We start from the raw sequence: 25,495 nt of genomic DNA, 5'->3' as shown, positions 1-25,495 counted from the left end.
CTTCACTCTCATCAGGTTTATTTGAAGAGGTTGTAATTGGGACAATGAAAGGTCAAGTGACCTGAGTCAAGAGTACAACCAAGGGTTAGCAAATAACCGAAGGTAAAAAAATCTACTAACGCTTTAATTTCACAATCACAAATGAATGAAAAATAATTTTAAAATTCATCTGAAAACTTGACTCATCGAGGGACAAAATTGCTCTTCGCGTAAGTAAAAAAATAAAAATGTAGGTGACAAAGTTCTTCGGTGTAAAAGTTCAAAGACAAAAAACGTCAAATTACTTGCTGCCTTCAAATTACACTTTCTGCATTCCCCACTTTAAAAGTCAGTTACAGTTCGTAAAGAAGGCTTTAAACAGTTCAAGAGGTGCGGCGACGTTTTCTTTTAAACGATTGTACTCTCGCCAATGGCAAGACATTCTGAGAATCTCAGAAATAAGCCCCTTATTTAAGACGGAGGGACGTGGAGACAGCTTGTTTGCTTTTGTGGGAAATAAGTAGTAGATATATACTTGTTGATATGAACTTGACCTCTAGGACATATAAAAGGATGTATTGTATTTCAAACATAATAACCGTTATTTTATATTAAAAACATTTTCGTAATAATAGAAGGCACGCCATTAGGTACTGTGTTATGTCTGGGATATGGAATAAATTAAAAGTGTTTTTGTTATAGTTTTATTTTAAGGTTTCATGTTGTTATTTTGCAGAACAAGGTACCTAGCTAATGCCGTCATTTATATCTTTAGAAGGCTATCATCCCCAGAATATAATACACTCAAATTAGTTTTTATTTACAGTTTGTTCCCTTACCTTCAATAAGATGCACCTCCAAATCAGATCTATCGAAGTCATATTTCAAGCGCAGATGGATCCTTCCAAGCGAGGGCCCGGCTCCTTCCAGTTCTATCACAAGTGGTGCTTCTCTCTTGGTGTACAGGTCTGGTTGAAGGGCTCCGAGCGCGCTGATGGCTGCACCGGCTCCAGGGCTCAGAGGACCAAGGCCACTGCTGCTTTCCACTAGGGAATTGCTCCGGTCTATCCGCCTGGAACGAAGAATAATAAGGTTTAATTTATGCAAGTTTACATCAGTTGGGGTAACAAATCCGAAAATCACTTTTTACCCGTAAAGGTGCAGATGCCCAGGAATATAACGGAAAGCCTATTTTGAATATGTTTTACTGGAGGGAGGGAGCTTAATAGATCTAAGAGTAAATCTACGATAACATATACATATGTAGAAGATAATTAGACCACTGTGATTGCTCGAAATTACACGTTCTAATGACCTTTTTTACAAACATTCAATCTCATCCATGACGGTACCTACAACTACTCTCCTATGTTAAAAAAAATTAAGTAGGGATTAGTGGGAAAAATATCTTTCAATAAGTTCCTATATATTTTATTCTTCCACAGTTATACTCTAAGGAATGAAGTCTTTCCGAGAAGCATTTCCTCTTACAACGAGAACCATGACGTTTATTTTTACGCGCATCATAAAAATAAAATGTTGAGCTAATGACGCGAAATTTACGCGCTTCACTCATTTTATTTTCTCTCATGTAATAAAACGAATTGAAATTATGTAATGAATGTTAATGGGGCGTTACTGTAAAGGAATCGTGGTAGACCACGGTGGTTATAAAATCGTACGAGTGTAAAACACCTGAAAGCCACAATGGAATCGGATATGTTGACTACTGAGATTTAATGCACAAATACACGAGAAAATGCTTTTGCTTTCATTAAGTTATGAAGTTTTGTTCTTTTTATTTATTGCTATTAGATATGTTTTTTTTTTATATACAAGCACATTAGTTGTACTTTTTACCTACATCAGACGAATTTTAAATCAATCTTTTATTTGGTCAGACCAACAAAATCTAATGAAGATGAGCTTAATACTACCGTAATATCGTAGTTTATCGTAATTTATCGTTGTCCATTTTTAGGCAGCTGATAGAAGTGTTGTTCCAGCTACTTAACTTACAACGATCATATCGATTATACACTTCTATAACTTTCACAAACACGCCCAATATCTACGCAGCTACCTAATACAAAGTAACAATTTCCATTTTCATTCAATGATAAAGCAACAGATTAATCCGGCGAGCAGGTGCGAGGCTAATCCACGTACCCTGTTTATTATCCCGAACAGTATTAAGCGCGCTTCATAAGGGGTGTATAAAACAATAACTACCTTTCATCGCACCCAGTAATTGTAATCCAGGCGCGTGAACTGCGTAACGAAGCCTAGAGTCGCATACACAGGCATACAGGCTAGAGTGAGTAGTTATTGTGGTAGTAAACTTGATCGTTTACTTGAAATGAGTATTTTAATAATTGCTACAATGATAGGCTCTCAAGAAAGAATCAGTAACATAGCCTTGGTATATGTAGGAATGGCTTTATTGCTTGGATTCTACCTAGGAGTATACCGCACTCTCGGTGCAACACTGTCACTTATGCAAAAATGTAGTTTTTCAGGAGAAGCATTTTAAACTTTGACACCTCCCACAACAATAACTTTATGTGATAATGATCAGATGAATACATCAGCGAATACTTTTAACTTTACTTTTGCTTATATAATGATAATAGTAATACAGTAGTAGTGCTTTAAATCAATTACTACATAAGTAACTCATTTTTGCATTTTTTACAAAAGTGACATTATTGCACCGGGTGTGCGATACGTTGAAGTCTACAAAAACAAATATCAAGTAGCGAATGCAAAGCACCTTATTGTAGACACACGTTTGCTTAGTCACTGTAGTGATAGATTCAGGAAATAGGCTTCAAGGCTTCGGATATGTTTATTGACATTTAAATAGCTTCATAGTAGAGGCTTAAGAACCTTGAATACTCCTGTTAGTTCCGCTAATGACATCCAGTTAGGACACACCCAAAAAGTATCCAATTTATAAAAAAAAGTATAAAAAATTGAATGTAGTGAATACAGGAACGCTCATAAGTGTACGTACCTTAAGCCAAATACGTAGGTAACTAGGTCAAAATACACCCATCGGTATCGTATAGATCAGGTACTAAAATATAGTTGACTTGTACCAAACTATCCTTAGGGTGGATGTTAAGCCATGCTTTTAGTGCGTGTATAGTGCTTGCAACTTGTCAGAGTGGCTTGAATGGATGATATAGGTGCAAAATAACGTTACGTTCTACATTTGACTTTAAGGCTACCTAGTTTGTTGAAGCACTTCACTGTTCTTCATTGTAGATACACCTCGACATGCTAGCTTCTAAGGAGTTAATTTGAAAAATTGTTAATTATCAGGACCCTTGAAATAGTGATTTTTCAAAACTATTAGATCTTTTTTCAAATAGTGAGCAATAGGCACATATCGTTAAAAATATTGCAAATCCGCATTAAAGTCGGAAATTTTAACGATTCGTGTTTGAAATTCTCGATACTAGGTACAGCATCGAAAGTTACAAAAAAATGCAAGAATTTAATTTTATTTTGATCAACTCTACATACACGATTTTAAAGTAAAAGCCTTGCAAAATGGACCTTTTAAATAAGTATAATACTTCAGGTTATTTTGGTGTCCATTTTAAAATGCATTAACCTTTTTCCGCGTGCGGTAATTCCAGTGGTTTTTATTGATAAATTGAAAGCTATGGTTAAATCACTGGCGTTCAAAATTGGAGGGCATTTTGTCATACCTTTTTCATTGCGAACAATTTAAAAAAGTCTTTTCAGGTGAAAATTAAATATATTTTTAACTGCATATTATACTTCCATAACGTATAATATAAACTTTATATTGATTGTTGTGTTAAAATATTCGCTAGTCACAATAGCCTTCTTAGTATAGAAACATAAAAAATATTTAATTTTTACTACTCACACTCATATTAGGTCAGGGAAAAAGTCTTTTCGCATAATAGTATGTATGAACTTGTAATAAAATCTTTTCTCTACACAAAAGGCTCGATATTTGGGTACCTCACGAGCTCACTGAAATAAACCTAATGAACCGTGTACTCATTTGTGATTCTAGAAGCCAAAAATATTTTATTACAAGTTCATACATACTATAATGCGAAAAGACTTTTTCCCCGACCTAATATTCAAGATAACGCCCCGAGAAAAAAATATCTGGAACATGACTGATTACACAATATGTCTAAAATTCAAAGAGCTTAAAAAAACCAAAACACAGCTTGTAGGTCACGCAACAATTTGATTCAGAAGGATATCAAACACCGTATGCAATGTTAATGAGAGGTCGGTTCTACAATTACCCCGTCAGCATTCAGGGTAAAACCACATGTTGAAATTCGTGGTCCAGTAGGTACCTACCTACTGTAGTGATGTAGAGGTCAAACAAGTACGGCATACAGGAACATCGCTAAAAGTAATTTGGTAAAGGGAAAATAAAAACGTTGAAAGTTCCTATGTAGTTTGTGCAATGGATGGCTGCATTCTGTTGATTGACTGTACAACAATGTTTATTTTGAAGTTTGTTTTAACTGTGAGGTAGTTTTTGTTTGGTTTTATACGCTACATGGATGCTGTTTTTGCAATACAACTATGTATTACTAAGAATCAATAAGTTGTGTATCGCGAGATCCAGAGAGGATTAAGTAGGTAAATATTTGAATTGGGTACGAATGTGGTATACAAATGAAGTTAAATTATGTAGTTCAATTTTAAACATTATAATGTTACCAGAGGAAATATTATTATACTTATTATGTTGATATACGAGTAGAAATGTGTCACCTTCAACTAAGCAATAATTATGCCAGCTGAACAAATATCAGTTATTCCATAACGATACAACTCTTTTACAGTCGCATTCTTATGTCCACTCAATTACTGCATATTTATTCATTATTTCTTTTAACATCGCATTAGTAAAGATCTGAATATCTTACATAAAATGTCCGTAGTATTAGCCAAAGAAACAAACTGTAATGGCAAGCTTTAATAAATACATTTCTGATCCATAATTACATGATTCCAAATCATAGTACATAGTTATTCCCTCGGGAGAAAAGAAACTTTATTTACTCTTTGGGCAGCAGTATTTACTTAAACAAGATTGATTGGACTTCCAGCTTTCTTTCACGAAATATTATTACGCTTCAGATTTCAGTGTCCGGTGCGCGCCATCTTCCTGCTTTGAATGACCTACATACGTAGGGAGGATGATTAAATAAAATCGTTTAACCCCCGGTTTCTGAGTACTTTAAACGCTAGTTTATCTATTCAATAGCGTTTATTTTATATGAGTTTTTTTAAACGCTATTGGATAGATAAACTACCGCTAAATGTACCTCGGAAACCGGGGGTTAATTGTTCACCCGAAAACAGACTATAAAATTGCAATTGTTACTAAATATCCTGGGTGGTAAAGTATTAAAAGATGATTTTGAATGCTGCGATCTCCTGTAATTGAAAAAGCACATACCTTTTATCTTACGTTAAACGTAAATATATTTTTGTAAAGTGTATATCTTGTTGAAGATCCATAATAAGTAAATCGTGTTGATGTTTTTTGTTAGACATTAGTACCTATTATTAATTTAGAACGGTAAGATAACAATAGAAATCAATATTTTTTTACTAATTTTTTGAGAGATAAGAGGAGTAATATTACAGAGCATACGCATAAAGATATAGGTAAAAAAACAAATCACGCCTTCTACTCATAGGGTGTCTACCCCTAGGGAGCAGAATATCTAATATGTAAAATTCTCGCGTCACAGTTTTCGTTGCCATACTCCTCCGAAACGGCTTGACTAATTCTCATGAAATTTTGTGAGCATATTGACTAGGTCTGAGAATCGGCCAACATCTATTTTTCATACACCTAAGTGACACATTTTTTTTTTATATGGCAAAGCAACGTTTGCCGGTCGCTAGTATTTCATATAATTAAAAAATCTTCATAAACTATAATCTAAATTTATTTTAGATCCATTAACGTATATACTTTGTTCAGTAATTTCTGCTCTCCTCGTAGGCTCAAGAATTTAATAATAATTACATAGAGGTACATTACTTAATTATGTATCAACAATGTACGAATGTTATCATCAAAGGATATTATATCTCATCTATTGATCAAACGCTTCGGACATGAAGTCATTAAATATGATACCTTTGAGCGTCAAATACCAGACGCGGATCATTTGTGAAACGGTTGTTTATCAAACGTATGTGAAGACTTCAAAGGAGCATGCAACTTTGGGCCAATATTTGTATTTTTACCGAGGGAGCTGGTCTAGCTGAAGGAAAAAGAATATTTGTTGAAGTTTCGTGTGTTTTTTTCCAATTACATTTGCTCCTCGATGGAGCCATAATAAATTAATACGTATTTTTCTAAAATTCAACGATTTTGTCTGTTCAAGCACTAAACGATCTGTGGGTTAAGTAACGCTTCGCACGGTCAATTTGTAGATGGGTGGCCGCCTAGAAGTATTTGAATTGAACGTCTCAGTGCATCGGAGGGCACGTAAAAAGATAACGTAAGGGATTGAACACGTTTTAGCACTAACCATATCATAAATTTAAATAAATAAGTCGTATTTAACTATAAAGAAGAATATGTACTTTGCTGTATTATTATATTATACAGGCTATATTTCATTTGAGTTAAGTAAAAGCACCGGTAAAAGCCTCCTTTGACTGCTTCACATCTTCCGGTCGTGAGACGGGCCCGTCCGGCGTCCGGTCTTAATAACATTGCTGGTTCCGGTTTTAACATCGTAAATGCAGATAGGTATAAAAGATGCACCTTAAGCAGTCTTTACGAAGCAGTTTATAAATATTAACTATATTCACAGAAGATAGACAGACTGCGAGAATGACTTAGTGAGGGTAAGATTTCAAAATATAAAGATATAGAAAGTCTAAATGCTTGTCGTAGTAAGGCTCCTATCCTGACATTCTAAATGACTAAAGCAAACAGGTAAATGTTTGAATTGCGTCCAAAAGGAAACTAACGACTAATTTATTCAGAAGTAAATTGAACGAATTGGGTAACAAAACAGGCGAGTAAATTCTAATAAACGACAAAAACGGTATGTTAATTAACCAGCAAAATAACGTATTACATACCAACATACCTTCCAATCAAATCATTGGAGTCATTCCTTTCATCTTTCCAACATTTTTGGGGCGCAATTTCTCCTTTGCCTGAGATTATTTTAACTAATTAACTCGACAAAATTCCTATTATGAGTTGGCCGCAATATCGATAAGGCGTACCTCAGGGTATAATGTTGGGGCCAATCACGCCGAGTGTCAAGTGGGTGAAGTGAATGGAGCACTGTGTGAGAGGGTTTCACAAATTGAGTTTATGACAATTTGTGTCAGTCGGGCAGGACAGATTGATTCATACCGGGATGCTGTTACATCACCATATATGTTATATTTTATGAAAGAGGTTGACAGGGGTGATGTTTAATATTTTTATGTATTCGCTTATTTGGCGAAAAAAATACGTAGTACGAAACGAAATCAATTGAATTTCGTGAAGGTTATTCATTTATGATCTATTATGTAAGAAAGCTTTTTACGAAAAACTCAAGTGGCTTATCATATTGGCCTTGATAGAAAATAATATTATTTTGAACATCAGTTGCTGTTTTATCTATCTTATATGAGATAAATTTCGGAGAGGTATGAAACAATTTTATTCTACTTTAACTTTAAATAGATTTTTAAGATGCTCAACTGAATCAAAAGCCTTAGATTGATCAACTTGCTATTAGTCACGAATCATAGGCACGAAAACAAATGCTGCTTGATCAAACTGCGGAAACTAAATTTACTGATTACTCATTTTAAAAATAGGCTTGATATATTAATTTGCAAATAAATGATGATATAAAAGTATCGTCGAACATCTGTGTCGGTCATCGTTAATCACCGGGGACGGGTGCCGCCGCGCGCTGACAGCTGTGCGCCCACTTTATCAAATTGAACTTAAAACAAATACACACTGCCTTCTGTAGCCTGTATTTTTATATAACACTCGTTTGAACTAAGTACGAGTATTGTTAGAAATATTTATTGTATTGTTATGGAGATGTTGTAAGAAATGGAGTAAAGGGATAAAAATAAATAATTTTCCACGCGACCTCCCACGCCTGTTCGCAAATGGCTTGATTGAGATAAAATCAAAATTTTGACATGTAAGCTGCTTGTGGCACGTAGAGACACACTACATTATAATTTACTGGGCACAATAGCTAATTTTAAGAGATTCTTTATAATTTTGGTCTTGTTATCTTAATTACGCATTACTTTACCAAAAAAAGAAGCTGGGAAAAAGAGGTGTTGCTATAGAGTTTCCTGATGATTTTTTTTTGTCACTCAAAATATATTAATTTTGGAGTCTTCGTAAATAAGATCTAAAGGAAATCTAGTAAAGTAAAGTAAAGTATCTATGCATAAAAAATAAATCTCTTAACCGAATCGCGTTTCAGGAGTTTTCACATTGAGTTGTAATTTCCGGGTTTAAAACTGGCTGTAGCAATTTTATGGAAACTGTGCGGTCTAACGTCTACTGCAAATTCGTCTAAAGGTAGCAAATGTAGAAAAGTTTTCATTTACCGCAATAAATCATTTTACCTACTCTTGTGTCGACGCAGGTCCCGCAGAGAGTCGTGAAAATATCAAATGATACATAAATAATCATACAGCAAAATAGCAAAAGTTTACAAGTCAAGGACGTGCATAATACTTCAAAAAACAATTACTTTCTAGCACATAATGAAATAGAACTTAAAACAAATAAATACATTCTACGAAGTTCCAAACATAGCTCGCCACCCTTTGTCGTAATGGGAAATAGTTGCGTCTTATATACCAATTTTCAACTGAACATTGTCGGAGAAATTGTATTAGGTATGGGATAAGACGTTTTACATACATTAGACGAACTCCCTGTGGGTTACACGTTATACGGAACGTCTGTTCCGAGAAATATAAGTTTTAGACAAATAACAACTCGGAAGATATTCTCAGATTTCATTTCAAATACAATACGAACTGTGAAAAGTTTCACTGCTTGATATTTGTTTCTAGTGCGTTAATATATTTTGTAATAAATGTTTCTCTGGTTTTCAGGATACACGGGTAGTAGCAGATGAAGAGTTGTACAGAACAAGGTAATTAAGCAACAGTTATGATCCGATCCGTCGATCTACTAAGACTATTAATAATATTTTGTGCATTTCTTAAATATAGTAGCTATATTAATCAGGTTACCGTTCGTCGCATATTTCTGTCTAAATTCTCAATATTCTCTTTACCTTCGTCAGCCGCGAACCTGCATTCCAGGCTATTTACTAAGTTGTTCGACTTTATAGTATTCTTTCAGAAGCTTTGCTTTTTTGCTTGTTTAGAATATTGTCCTTCTAATATTTTATTTTAATAATACATGTTGTTTTCTATGACTGTAAATAAATAGCTCTGAGATGTTTTTTGATTTCGTGATAATGACTGTTTTGTCTTACTTGCTGAATATTATTGAGTAGTCAAGGATCGTATTCCAGATCGTTTGCTCTAAGTTAGACCCTAAGTTACAGTGATTGATGATAAAATCTTAAAACAATATTGTTTCTATCTGAAACTTCTCAATTTTTCCAACTTACACATTAACTTACTTCTTCTCTGACTTGTTTAACCCAGAAAAGAAAAACAGATAACCATTTTTTTGTGTAAGTCAGTTATTTGTTAGAAAATCCAACGTTTTCAATTCCGAAGAATCGCATGTGATCTTTGATCTAAGTGTTGAGCGAAACCTTTTAGCCTGAATAGGCAAAGGTTAAAGGTGAGAGCTTATTTCGCACATAAGTGTGATACTGTGCTAAATAATTGATGGAGCAAGTGTATACGGAATAATTTAATTTGTATGTGTGCGCAGTGCTTCGTTCGATCCGCTTTTTGATTTGCATGCACTTAAATTATTAAGAGCTTTACGTCAATCAAGTTCTTTGTGCAGTTTTCCGGAATTTTGTCAAAGGCATTTCTGAGAAGTGTCCTCGGTTTTATAAAGCATTTCGTTTGTCGGGAATGCGGCTGCAGTTTTATGAAATAAAATGCAAGAACGTAGATGCTGGTAAACCTTCCGAAGTTTGAACGTACCTAAACTCATACTAGTTCAAAATATTATTTGCACTGTTTGACAAACGTGTAATTATTTTTTTAAATGTACTTACTTATTCAAAAATAAGTCTGGAGTACAAATAATAAATAACTTAAATTATATAGAGAAGAGTTATAAGTTAAACCAGCGTATTCTGCGCCAAAACGAGAGGCATTCTAAGGAAAAATGCGTGTTACCATTAATTCCCGTATCCTTTCATATAGTCAAAATGCAACGCGAAAGTTTAAAAGTTATGGGAGTTTTATAACTCTGAAATTAAAGTGAGTCATTTTCCTTAAAATATTTGAAAGTACTTAACATCATTGAACAACTGTTCCCATGTCCGTTTGTAGGCAACTTTCCTTCTTCCAATAATAGCCAGACAATATAATTTTAGTTGAAAACTTCCAAGTTACCAACTCGATCAATATTCGCTTGTCGTTAATGACAAGACAAGTATTCGGCCATGTTTAAAGAAGCGGTTATTTTGCGTTCAATATTTTAAGTAAGTATTATTTTTATTAGTTTCCATGACTTGACAAGATGTATGAATGTAAATGAAGCAAGGCAAGTTTGTAAGGATTGTGGCATGAAGCGTCCTTTGGTCACTGATTAGCCCCATGAAAACAAGGCGTGATGTTATGTATGTTTGTATGTTTATAACTAAGTTTATATGTCTTTTTTCATGCATGTACGCATTCATATCTTCTGCTCGTTCTTTCGTCCGTGTACAAAAAATTCCCGCGGCAATAAGGTTTTGACTAGGCTAAAAAATATCTGCGTGCTACATCAACTTATATGCATCTATTCTCACAAACATTTGGCATTTATAATAGTAGTAAGAGCTGGGAAGGTGAGTGTAGAGTCTATACACTACTGCAGTTAATGTATAAGTTTGAAAAATTGAGCATACATTTACTTTGTTTACCTAAATTTTTATTGCTCACAGTTTAATTGTTCATATTACCAGTGCACTTGTTAAAGTGCAGTTTGTTGACAATAATCTCACAATAAGAAAAACACGTGTGACCTTGATAATCTGTCAAGTCGAGAGAAATTTCTAAGTAACAGAAAAGTTTTATAAGAAATAATCACTACGGAGAAATGCAAAGATAATTGTGTGATCGATAACTCATTTGTGCGTTCATCTGTAGCGCGATTCAGTAGAGCGATTCTTGAGAAATGTTGTAAGTATAAAAATCTGATCAACAGCGCCTCTAGCGGGTGCCTTTATAACTATTTTTGTAAAGCATTTTAAATGTCAAATTCTTGATACTTGACAGTACCGACTGTAAAGAAGCGCACTATTGTTCAATCAATATTATTGAGTATCGAAAGTTTGACATTTAAAATGTACTGCAAAAATAGTTCCTCTGTCACCAGGTAGAGGCGCTGCGTAAGATTTTCATACAAAATTGCTTGAATAGTTAGCAGGTTGTCGATAGTTGATAGCAGTAGAGAATCGCGCATAAACAGCCTTATAATTTCGATATCATGACCCAATACCTAATTACTTTAGACGGATTAACGTGGTAATTTCTATTAGCAAATAAAAAGTTTTCCGAAATAGACTATTTTGGGGAGTTTTGTCTCGTAATTAAAGGAAAACATTGTGTTGATTGTCAGGTGGTCGAAGTTGGGACAGTCAATAGAGGCTCACATTTTAAGAGACTTTGTTGTTTGATTTTGGCAAACATCGGCCAGTGGCTTTTAGGCAAGAGAATTGTAGAGTAATTGGTTTTGTCCGTTTTAAAGAAAATAACAGTCTTGCTGTCGGATCTTGCTTTCATGACTAGAATAAAAATATTGAAGCTTCTCTATTCAAGAATAATAGTGATAAAAAACGTACAGTATATTAATATTTAGGTACTAATAGTTAAAAATCGTGTGGTATTAAGCCTACAAGATAACTAATAGTTCATTCATACATAAAATCACTCCTATTTCCCATAGGGATAGGCAGGCGCTAAAACACGCCACTATACTCTATTGTTAAAACTGCTTTAAAAAATATATTTATCACTTTCGGAAGGAAAAAGTATATTCTACAATATTAACCAGTAGCGCGATTCTCTACAGTTAGTACTTTTGAGTATCAAAAGTTTAATTTCAATCAAAAGGTTTACAAAAATATGGGTGATTCGCCTGGAATAAATGATTATTTAATTTAATTTAATAGTAGTACAGAATCGAGCTCCAGTAAACAGCCTATTTTATAAAAGAAAACAATATTTTAAAATATGTATTCATGATTTGTGACAAACGGGTACAAAATGTTCATGTCGTATAATAATTAATTGATGTTTTTACAATAACATTTCATAATTAAACGATACTGTGAAATGCTGCTTCATTTTGCGGTTAACATTGCACTTGACGTAATATGATTTATCAATAATAAATATTGTTCCGTATTGTTGGCTGCTTTTACAAAATAAATATTTAATAAATACATACATAATATCACGCCTGTCGTAACTGAAAGTGTACGCAGAGGTGTATGAAATCCAATATTAGTCCCTTGGAATAGGGGGCGAGCTAATTGCCATTTAAACTTCACTAAAGCCCAACTCCGGGCTAGGTACTATTGAGAAATATTCTAATGATAAATAAAGAAAAAAATATAAGATATAGCATTAGACCCTGCTGACATAATCACTCTTTATAATCGATCTTTGAGATCTAAAAGACTAAGAGACATTTTCACAGCTAACAGATACGAGTAAGCGTCAGATACCACCCAAAAGATGACGTCGACAGCAAATGTATGAAATAAAATGTCAAAATTGATCCTGATTAAAGCCCTTCTCCCATTACGATACGCCCGCGCGACTCTAGTCTCGGAGACTAGTCGCCACGAAGTATCTCACATACATTTGTATGGAGACTCTCACATTACGATACTGGTAGTCTCCATACAAATGTATGTGAGATACTTCGTGGCGACTAGTCTCCGAGACTAGAGTCGCGCGGGCGTATCGTAATGGGAGAAGGGCTTAACTATTCCATACTTTTTCAGAGCGGTGAAAACAGCTATAACAGAAATATTATCTGAGTATAACAACGAAAGTTTTTTAAAACATTAACCAAGTAAACATAATAATAATCATTAAAATAATAATCATTACATAATATTCTACCAAAATTAGCAACTAATTTTGGTAGCTAATTTTGGTAGAATATTATGTAATGATTATTATGATTAATGTTGTAATAGATATTGTGTCAATTTACCTGCTGTAATGTAATACTTGTTTTATCCAACTGCCTGTGACACAGGATTATATCCTAGTTCAGGCTCCCTAACTTACTTAATTGCATAGTACATATTAAATGTACTATGTAATTAAATTATAACACGTAAGTTAAGTATTGTACTCATGCTAATTCTGAATATTAATTTTGAATTTGAAACTAAAAAGTACTTCTAATGTATGTTAGTCAAAAACACTAAAGACAACTGTTATTTGTTACGACAAGCTATTTTGTTTAGGTGCCTGTTGGCAACGTCTCCCAAGGGTAGGCGTGTACAGCATTTATGTAAACTTGTACAACTAAACAACGCATTAAGAATTAAGTAGTTTAGAAAACACTAATATCTTTACATTATATTTCTAAAATTATTTGTTAACAAAACTTAGAATGTTCTACGTTCAGGAACTTTGTTAGCCTGTAGTTTCGAGCCGTAAGACATACTTTTCAGCGACCCCTTTATTACTGCATCTAGACTATTCTAGACACTTTTATAATCCAAGTTTTAAAGGCGATTTGACACCTGTAATTTCGACTTTTTCAGTGTCTGCTTTTTAGTAATTTTGTTACAATTAGATGTCACTTGTCAATTCTATATTAGAGTAGGCTAGGATTCAAAGAAAATTCATAAACAGTTCTGCTAATAGTTATTTCTTACCTTGGTGGCATCAACAGCGGTGAAAGGCACCTCGGAGGAGCATGTCGAGGACTGGAAGGTGTTGGGGTGTCAGCCAGGGAAGCTAGAGAGCCGTGTGCAAGTGGCGCCGCGCGGACGTCAAGCGAAGCGGCGCGGAGCGGAGACGGCGAGCGAGGCACGTTGCTCGCGCCTGCTTCCAGCGTGCGCCCGTCCGGTGCGAATGTGCGTATTGCCGGCGATGACCCGCGGTGACTCTGAAAGGAATATAATGCTAAGAAAAATAGAAGATAATATGTGAATTAAACATCCACAGGAGGAATACGGCCGAAATCCCAAACGACACTCAATATTAAGTAACACTTAAAAAGTATCATGCTGTTACTGTTTATGTTTTACTGAAGCGATAAGTATTCCTTAGGATTTAGTGTCGTTGAGTACTTGGCCGTAGGAATCCTTGTTTATTTAAGTAAACTTTTGTAGTTAATACATAAAGGTATTCAAGAGAGAAAACCTTGTGCAGGGTTCGTTACCCCTTGATAAGTGATAGTTAGCTTGACAGTCTACCTATAATTGGTATTATCATTGCATCAATAACTACCTTTGCATAAGTAATAACGATAATAAAAATAACGTGAGAATGGAACACATGGTGTTGCAAAAACGGCCTTCTTTTACTTTTTCTTTTGGTATTACCTCCTATACCTTATTTATAAATAAAACAAACATTGTAGGTATCCATGTTTGTAGTTAAGGTCACAATCGTGATAGGCTCAGGTGTGTTTTCGTTGATACCATTCTAAAATAGATAATATTAGGTCCCAATATGCTGATTACGGATTCCACGCACATCCCTAATAACGTATTGTAGGTTATTGAGAATTTTCTAATACCTAGAATCATGGCACGTAATAATATGTGTAATCGAAAAGCCTACTAAGTGTAATCGAAGTACCTTCACGAAATTACAGGTTTTACTTGATATTTTGTATTTTCAAGGAATTTAATAGCGGTTATGTAGCATTTACCAAACATAATTATACATGGAGAGCAGTGACAGTACTGTGTGGTTTAAATTGCGCTTTGCACTCAAGTAGCCGAGGGTTCGTAACAGTGGCAACACACCAATGACTTTTCAAAGAGTAATGAGTGTAAGTATAAAAACAAGTCATCACTTGTTCTAACGGCGAAGGAAAACATCGTCATACAGCATTGCATGCCTGATAGATCTTTAGAACAGATCTTGAAGGTATGTAAGTCTCCAATCCACACTTGGCCAGCGTGATGGGCTTAAGGCCTTACCCCTCCCTCGTTCCAGACGAAGACTCTTGGCCAGCAGTGGGACATATTAATGTCCTGTCATGCATGACATGTCATGTATAAATAAATTTAACCTTAATAGGTTAAATTTATTTATACATGTCATGTATAAATAAATTTAACCTATTAAGGTTAAATTTATTTATACATGACATAACACGCTTTCTTACATAGGGAACGCTTCCCAAAGGTAGAGCAAAGACCTATAACTATCATTTTCGTCATCACGCACATTTTTGGCATCACGTGCCACTACGTGATGCATCAGCTATGATTACTGCAAATTTCTCTCGCTCCACCCTCATTTATACATCATAAACCGCAGCTTACATTCTACGCACCTTATATTTTTGTAGAACATCGTCTAAAAGATATGGATGTCAGTCTTTGATCATACGCATTTATATTTTCCGCACGTTTAGGCAAAGTTAAAGCGTTAGTTATATTTCAGTATAATGTGCTATTTGATCTATTGCCATTTCCCAGGATCGAAGAGAGATTTTACATACATATATTGTGTATATACATAAAAACACTTCTTCTTTCCATAGGGGTCGGTACGAACCTTACAAACTTCGCTTGTTTCATTCACATAAACATCTTGTCATACAGGACCGCCGGTTACGAGGACTACGCACTTGAGCTAAATTCCTTACTGATAAATTTCAATATAAACTGTTGGATTAAAAATTTAGAATCATGATCTTTTGAATGTAGGACATTAACAAACCACTGCATTATATCTCTCGCATCACATAGCAACTGGAAAGGCCTACTTAAATTCCCTTTTCGGCTCTCAAAAATGCTAATAGAATTTACATACGCAACCCAAGTGTGTTATATGTGTCTGAGCGTAAACGCATGAATAATAAAACGACGTTAGCGAACCTACGAACTTCGCTACTACTGCCAAACGTTACCGAATTAATGCTTTGAACCACCCTACAGTTTATCAGGTAAATACTGATTGAAGTTATTGATTTTGCTAGGATATAGGATAAATTATTCAAGTGTAACTTGTTAAAGGTATAAAGGCTACGGTTGAACGCGTACGATGCTGTGATTTATCTTCTAACTAGTATTGTCGAGAGGGCTATGATTCCGGTCTTTTGTTTGTATTCGTAATCGGTGTATCGTTTTTGTATTCAAATTGTTTGTTGTTGAGCTGAATGCCTTTGTCCGCGGTTGGTCGTGTATTCGACTGCTGTCTACGAGTTCCCTGATTCGATTCTTAGGCTAGATAAAAGGCTACTGGTCTTTTTTTATATTATTGGATAAAACCACGTGCATCATAGCATTCCTTCGCACAAATAGATTAGTTAGAGCCAGGAGTTATGAAAACTACGGATCAAACAACCCTCTGATCATATTCATAGTTACCTGTCAGCGCTGTTTTTGTCCTATTTTACGTTTTGGCATAACTTATATGTACTTACTTATGCGAAATTAAAAGCTAGTATTTTAAAAGGATTTTGGTATACTATCACAATTCCTAAGAGTAATATCTACGTGAATGTTTCGTGGTCTCTGGAGAGGCCAATTCTAACTCATGTATTTAGTCTTACTATAACAACTCGTGTCATAATTCTAAATTCTTTTAATTTAACAATGTCTTCTTTCAAACCCGTTATACACTACTATTATACTAATACTATGAACAAACACTGTCTTGAGTCCAAAGGGGATTACTCTGTGGAACCGTCACTGGCGACACGATGAATTATTTACACATTTTATATTTCAAAGTATACTTGGGTCTCGTAAGTAAACTCGAGTAAGGGTTTTGTACTATACTATAAACTGTGAAACAGTGAAGAACGAGAAATGATATATTAGGTCGGGGAAAAAGTCTTTTCGCATTATAGTATGTACGAACTTGTAATAATATCTCTTTGGCTTCAAGAATCACAAATGAGTATGCGTTTCATTAGGTTTCTCTCAGTGAGCTCGTGAGGTATCCAAATATCGAGCATTTTGTGTAGAGAAAAGATTAGATGATTTTCCTATATACCCTACAAGGAGAATTTTGACAATTTCCTATTGAAAATAATTTACTAATGAAGAGATTTTCCACTACGATCGGCTATCCACGAGAAAGTAGCTAGTAATTTTAGATAAATATCTGAATAGCGTCGCTGGCGTTTTTTGAAGAAACTACTTTATAAAAGTCTTTGACTGACATATTCATGATACAAAATGCAATGGGATAGTACACGCGATTCTTTACAGCCGGTACTCTCGGGAATTGAGAGTTTGACATTTAAAATGTACTGCTAAAATGGTTCCTGTGGCGCCCGCTAGAAGCGCTGATCAGATTTTTACACAAAATTTCCCGACAGCTAGCCGATTCTCGATAGCCGTTTGTCACGCTACTGAGTGTTAAATTGTCATAACCCGTTGCATATTAAAATTATTTTTCAAATAAAGTTTTCGACAGTGGAATATTTGGTCCTATATTAGGATTTTGAAGGAGTCTTTTTAAGTTCTGTTTTTGTGGTCCAGTCAAAATCTGTTATTGGTTTTTTCAAATTTCCATCGGAAAACCGCAGCAGTAGCCCGGAATTTGGGTACCAGTTTGTATCGCAATAACCTTTTTCTCGTTCTCTCTTCGTGTGATATATTTTTGCCTGTAGCTTTTTGAGTTCAACGGTGTGAAGTTTTGAAAACAGCTATAACACTAATGTAGCACAATCTGAGCGATACTGTAATATGTTGCACGCTATTGCTTATTTTAATAAACATAATTTACTGAAACAGATTGTCTATGCAAAATAATCGACTGTAAATAATCGTAGTGTAATCGACTGACGTTGAATGAACTACAGTAGTGGTTCTTAAAATAAACCTCATTGATAGCAAGTATCATTATAGTCTCATCTTACCGTTTTGAAAAGCAGGATTCTTCCAGAAAATGAGTAAGGAAAAGAAAAACCATTTCTTGAGTGTAAGAACACCTTAGAAATGCGTATCAGCGAAGTGATCAACGATGTCTGAGTTTATTATTCATGTTCCTCTCCACGCACAAAACTTTTGCACTTGTGTCTGTGTTCGCAAGTTTTTTACTGCCAAAGTCGAAATATTCGTGTGTATTGTGAGTGTTTTGTAGAATAGATTTAAGAATTCATGGAGTTGTCAATTCTGAAGTTGCGGTGTTTGGTGTGTGACCGCCACAATTTGAAGAGGACTGGAAGATGTATATTTTTCCCTCATAAGAACACATAATCGATTCGCATCCTTATAACCTGGCCTTAAAAAGATCGCCGCACTAATCAAACTTGTATGGTTTCTATATTTTTTGAAATTTATTGTAGCAGAGTCAAAATTCCATTAGCAGAGTACGTTTTTTTGTAAAGGTTATATAATAACGTACTCGGTTGGGACCAAATTATAGATTAATAGAGTTATAAAACAGACAAACCTACTACTACTTTACTAAACGTAGGACCAACCGCTTGACGAGCACTTGCATACATCACTGCTTAGATCGCAGAAGTCAATTGTAATTACAAAAACAGTGACGCTAACAACAAAAATCGGGTAAAACTACAAACAAAATGACTTCGACATCCGACTAAGACTTGCAAAAATCACCTTTACAATCGCAAAACAAGACACAGAATAGCGCAAGCCTGTTCAATGTTGTTGTTAACAGAGGGCAAATGTAAACAGAGGCTACGTCTACAACTACACGGCTACGTACACGTGTCGTCAGAACAAAACTAAGGCGAGTCAATTAACAAGTTGTTACCTACTTTTTCTAACTGTTTTGTGTTTACCGATTGTATTGTATGTAGGAATGCAGGTAAAAAGGGTGATTAAGAGTTTGTTCTGCATTTTCGAAAATTCGTGGCTGTGATTTATCGGTTTGCTTTCTGAAATTAAGATCTAGGCCCTAAAGATACTTTTGGCATAATTGTGTGATAATAAGTTACCTGCATTAAAAAAAAAATGTTGTCAACATATTTTTTAAAAAGATAACATCATGAATTGCCCTTTGTCGCGGGGGCTTTTAAAAAAATACCAATAACGGACGCCAGGTACAAGCAAACGCCAATATTTTAAGCTTTTCTATAAAATAAATAATTTTACGTATATTTAAATTTATATCAACTCATAACATGTTGTAAAAATGTATTCAACTATTCAAATATAACAAAACAGAAAAAAACTGTTCAAATTCCATTAGAAATTTCAAACACTTTTTAAGCCAAGTCAATCTTCAAACAGCTTGAATAACTTTGTCACAATATTGACCGCAAAAAGGATGAAAGACCGGTAAAGTAAGAATAATCCTTAACTACATTATCGGCGTAGCTCTGTACGACGGATAATTCCTCAATCGCCTTTGATGTCCGCGCAAAGAGCTTATCTGGAAACTACGCCAGTTCCATATTGTGTAACCGTTACATTGTTACTGGGGTTTATCTTGAGCTTTTAAAATAAGATTAATGTTTACCAATTAGAGGGCAATGAACTATTAATCGTTGGGATGTTACTTTTTTTACGATAGATATGCAAACTGCAACTTTAGAAACTTGCTAAATTATGGATGGTTTGTCCTTGTCCATTATAAACAAATGACATTGACCCACTCTTATGTACTTTGTATGTATGCTAATGCAGTAATGCATTACTATAACAAGACTGTGATAACAATTACAATTATACTTGGAATTAAATATAACAAAGAAATGCTCATAAATAAAAAGAACTTGTATCAAAAAACTAAATTAACCGCGTTTTATTTGAAGACCAAACAGTAAAACCAATATAATATGCAAATTGTCCGCTTTTGCCTTTTTTCCATCTACAAAACCCAGTAGCCTAAACAAAGATGTTATTATTACCAAAGAGATTTAAAGTGGAATACACCCCGAAATTTGCTTACGATATTTGCGTACAAACAATGATCTGCGGAGATTTGCATAAGTTTATTATTCATACATTTTTGAGCCTTCCCCGCGGCGATACTGGCGATACGACGCACTTTTGTTATAGAGCCTTTATAGGCTTTGATATAGAGTCGACGAGACAACGTAACGATCTTCTTCTTCTTATAGTATGGTTAGTGGTCAACCTAGTGTCAAAGTTGTTCAAGCCGCCCGAAGGCCTTTGACGTGGCTTAACGACTATTATCGTAATTGACAACAACCGGGACCGACTTTTTACGTGCCCTCCGAAGCACGGAGAGGCCCAGTTCAAATACCACCATGCGGTCACCCATCTATGGAATGACCGTGCCAAGGTTTGCTTAACCCACAGATCGTTTACCGACCGGTGAGCGCCACTGGCTATGGGCGCCTCAATGTAACGATGACGAGCCGCTTGTTAATTGTAATGGAGTACTGAGATGACACACGGCTTGACGGCTAACGATACGCTACATGTACGCCACTAGCCATAGTTGTGTTGAAATGTAGAGATGCTTTCCATGGATCGTTTCGTCTCTCTACAGTTGAATTTTAATATTTTTTTAATGTAAGATCTTTCATAATTTAATCTATCCAAATTAATATCGGTCTTAAAACAGTCCGAGACTAAAAAAGCCTTCCTGTCCCTGTAAAATATAACATTTCATTCAATTGGCAATACAAATAGTATCTTTAATACTTTTTTAGAATAATTAAGTGACTAATATCAAGAGTCGTACTTTTCGTTGGTTAATAGTCTGCTGTGTGGCGAAGACTAAAAAGCAATTTAAATTTTACACTACTTCAATAATAAAAGTAATTGTTTTTCTTGAAGGTTTTATAGAGGAAGAAAATGTGGGTAATTAAAGTTGTGAAACTGCTTGCGGTTGATCGCGATAGTTTTTATAGCGAGCGAGCCAACGTGTTTGTGGTGTTCTTTTTAAAGAAGACTATTCTACATCGAACATCGTCGCAAGCAAGTAGGCAAAAGCAATAGTCTCCGTAAATCTGGAAAATTACGCTTTCTTATATATCGAAAGCAAGTTTCGTATGATATTTTATCATGAATAAGTTTATTTAAAATAAAAAGTCCGACTTATAGTTTTAAATGTTTAAGCAAGTGTTAAGATTAATGTGGGAAATAATACATTTTCTAAGTCTGATAAGTCCGCATTCAGAGAATAAATGCTTATTTTGAATTTTCAAAAACCCTTAATTAAAAAAGCAACCCATTCATTTTAGTAACTTCTATAATAATACACTTCATTGGATTGTAATACAGTACGTACAATAAAATACTAAAACAATACCCATCAATGATTGTATCAGTCCAACGAGATGTGCGCACATAACAATAAATATCTTATTCAATTACCCATAAGGTACATTATGGTATATCGATCAATTCAATGAGAATGTATTGCGCGTTACGTGACCCCACAAAGTGCCGGCTCACTTAGATTTTATTATTATGCCTAGAGGTGTTCACGGATAAAATGTGGATATAAAACCAGCGATTTTAGAAGCTTTGCTATATGAATAATATAAGTTTGGACAATATCTGGTTTTGGTACCAATTAAATGGACTTTTAAAAGTCCATAAATAATATTTTGGATATCAAACGATCTTACTTAATTCCACTAGAGTCTACAAAAAAAGAACTACGTTGTACGCATGTTAACAGACCAGAGCACTATCAACGACCAAACAACAGCCGAGGTTTTTATTATAAAAACCTGATCAGCGTCTTTTGTTTTAACAACATTTTCATGGAGATCTTAAATGATAAACTTCATTACTTGATAGAGTCGATAGTGCAAACTGTAGGAATTCGTGCTATTTTTTAAACACGTATAAGAAGCAGAAGCATAAGTATACGAGAACAAAAACCAGGCCATAAATACAGGTACCATACCTATAATACAGCTATTAACAAAACGAAAAGAATATACATCTTATTATTTCCTCTGTAGTTCTCCCTTATTTAGTTTATCGCCTGTTTTAAGGCCACCGTCGCTGAGGCAAGTCACAATCGAATTTTAGTTTGTGTATCGCGTGCAACTTGTGATTGCTTTTCTTATAAGGAATAACTACACTTGTCAGCATTTTGTTGCGCAATGTTGCCAAAATTGTAGCCTTATATGCTGTTTAACGGGAATTTTGCAGTGAGTCAGAAAGCAATTTTAGAAATCACCTATATTAAAGGAAATTTAGGCACATCTATTGAAAATTGTTTGAAACATGTAGGTATACCTAGATCTATCAGTGGTACAAGCTTTGCTTGAGAAATATTTACATGTGCCTGAACATATTGTGCCCCGAAAGGGTCTGTACCTGCTTTATGAATCATTTGACTGTCAATAATCATTTGACTAAACTATTTTAAATTCCTATGAAAGTATTTTATTGTTTAGTAAAGGTTCAACTGTTTTTATCACACTTTGTTATAAAAAAGAAGCGATATAACGTGACAAAATAAAAGTAGTTTTTCCATTCTAACAGTGTGGTAACAAAACAGGCAACAAAAGTTTCCCAGTGCAAACGAGGTTTTTATAGCTTAGATTCTATCTGTTATTACAATCTGGAAAACTTGCCGTGAAGTCGTTGGTAAATTAGACGTTCTAAAAGGAATTGAACACTTTCCATTTCGCCGAACAAAATGTAAAAGGAAGGATTTTTAAGGGCCTCTGTGTTCGCGATGAATTATGTTTTCAGGCGAGCTTTTTATTGTTCAATGTTTTTAAAAGAAACGGAAGGATCTGTGGGATGAGGGCCCTTTATTCCGGACTTCCTTGAAGATTAAGTGAGTCCTGGGTACGAAGTGATATTTTTCAATTGTCACTTTAGAGAAAAGAAATAATTTCAGGATATAAAACTTTTTACTTATACCTGGTACCATCTTACTTTTTTATAAAGCTTTTAATTCATGAGCACGATTCAGCTCTGACAGTTTTCAACAGTCAAAAAAAGCCTAAAATAATCGAGGATAATATATCTATCTTTCCATTGCTCATTTTTTCCCAGAATTGGAAAGCATTTTCAGTCGGCATTCTCCTCAAATAAAGCAACAAAGTTCACACGTTTACAGTATTTCCTGTGTGAATACGAGAAGAATACGGTTATCCACACGTTAGATCAAATAGCAGCGGTGTCGTGAAATAAACGGATATTCCGTTGTGCTGAGATAGCAATTCCCGTTGCGAGACTTAGCAGTGAGACAGGTATTCTGAAGAGAATCTGATTTTGATTGATTGCGAGTGCTGGCTTAGTGTGATACAACTGACTAGCGATGCACCTTGCACGTGATGCGAGGTTATATTTAGCGCAACGATCTTAGCATTTCAGTATGTATGTATTTGAGATTTTGAGGTATGAAGAAGTGTATCCTTGTAATAATGAGTGAAAACAAGTGTTGACATCATTGTTGGATCTATACGGATGTCAGTCAAATACTCATCTAACTGATTTACCTATTTGCTGGGCCCGAGTGTCCTCCCAGAATAAAAAGGAGTATTTTGGGCAATAAACCATACATAAAATTGCAATTTCCAGCTAAATAATATTCTCTTAAGGTAGCATTAAGCCGAAACCTAGCCTTCAAAAATAGAAATACAAATGTAATTACTAATTGCTGAAAGATTTTTGGGATTGGTTTAAAAGTTGCGCCATTGAGGCAAAACAATAATCCTAAGTTTACTAGATATAGCCTAGTATCTGTTCTACGCGAGTACTTAGCTATGACGAGTGATAATCCTTGCGATGGATGCGTGGAATGCTCTGCATAATCGTCCGCTGTGTCCGTACACATAGGCTTAGCCTTCCATCTCTCTATTATCGACAAATACATGCAGATCTACGGATTAAAATCTAGGATAGGATTTACTGTTCAAATCTATACTAATATTATAAAGCTGAAGAGTTTGTTTGTTTGTTTGAACGCGCTACTCTCAGGAACTTGGTCCGGTTCTTTCAGTGTTAGATAGTTCATTTATCGAGGAAGGCTATAGGCTATATATCATCACGCTCGTCCAAAAGGAGCCGAGTACCAGTTAAAAATGTTACAAAAACGGGGAAAATTTTGACCCATTCCCTCTTATGTGACGCAAGCGAAGTTGCGCGAGTTAGCTAGTGCTATATATTATACCCACGGCTCTAATCGCGATAATGATATTTATTATTTAAATTAATTACTGTAGAATTTAATTAAAATCGGTAATAGAAATATTCACTTTTGCATTTGAAATACCTATTAGTTTGGAAGTTTGGATCCAATATTTAATCGGTAAATGTGGATTTGATAATTACATTAATGTTCTCATTCCGATTGATTGGCGTTAATTTATGTCATATGTGGTTGATATATTATGGTGGAGATACGGTTTAAAACGTTACTTTTTAAACCATTTATACAAAGCAGAGTGGTTACATACGTATGCAATAGCACTGCAATTCTTTATCAGTATCGACTAATGATAACCGGCTAGCTATCGAAAATTTGACATTTAGAATGTACTGCCAAAATATTTCCTACGACGCCCGTCAGAGGCGCTGATCAGATTTTCATACAAAATTTCTCGATGACAGGTCGGTTGTCGGTAGTCGATAGTAGTAGAGAATCAAGCTACGGTTCAGAACACGTCATAGAAACTATTTTGGCAGTACATTTTAAATGTTAAATTCTCGATACTCGATAGTTCCAATTGTAGAGAATCGTGCTACAGCTAAGCGAATATTTTATAAAACAAATTTTACTTTTTATGTAAACACAAACTGTTTCAAATTTGTTTCGTTCAAAAACATTTTATTTATATCGTCGTTCAAAATTCCCAATATTTGCTTTGGTTTTCCGGGGTCGGGATTTGCTTTGTTTTTTTAATTTTCTCGTTTGCATTTGACATCCAATTTTGTATGCAGGATGCGAGGTCCGAATTGATGAGAATGCCAGGGGTCAACCACCGTTGGCGCTACAGAATTTCTGATTTACAATAAACCCTTTCTTTAATTAATTCGGGTCTTTCTCATTAATCTAAAGTAAGGTAGAAAGTTGAATTAGTTAAAACCATTATCTTTTTGTTTCATTCTGAGATGAATGATGTTACCTTGATTTAGGATTTCAGGTGTGCTTTTTAAACTTTTGTAATTTATTGTATACTAGCTGACCCGCGCAACTTCGCTTGCGTCACGTAAGAGAGAATGAGTCATCATTTTCCCCGTTTTTGTAACATTTTCGTTACTAC

The 25,495-nt window shown here is 34.8% G+C and overlaps 1 protein-coding gene across 3 annotated transcripts in view; it reads right to left on the bottom strand.

The window, feature by feature from the left end:
- The window catches only part of LOC142974326 (synaptotagmin-5-like), an 89,445-nt gene that overhangs the window by 3,297 nt on the left and 60,653 nt on the right, over positions 1-25,495 (bottom strand). For all 3 annotated transcript variants that reach the window (XM_076116583.1, XM_076116584.1, XM_076116586.1), the window contains exons 4-5: positions 14,052-14,284; positions 819-1,051 (exon numbers count right to left, since the gene is read on the bottom strand). In XM_076116583.1, the coding sequence (XP_075972698.1) occupies positions 819-1,051; positions 14,052-14,284 (466 nt within the window). The remainder of the gene's footprint in view (positions 1-818; positions 1,052-14,051; positions 14,285-25,495) is intronic.

This window comes from Anticarsia gemmatalis, chromosome 7 (genome assembly GCF_050436995.1).
Source record: "Anticarsia gemmatalis isolate Benzon Research Colony breed Stoneville strain chromosome 7, ilAntGemm2 primary, whole genome shotgun sequence".
Lineage (NCBI taxonomy): Eukaryota > Metazoa > Arthropoda > Insecta > Lepidoptera > Erebidae > Anticarsia > Anticarsia gemmatalis.
Note: the sequence above shows the minus strand (reverse complement) of the source record. Positions and strands in the feature narration are given on the sequence as shown.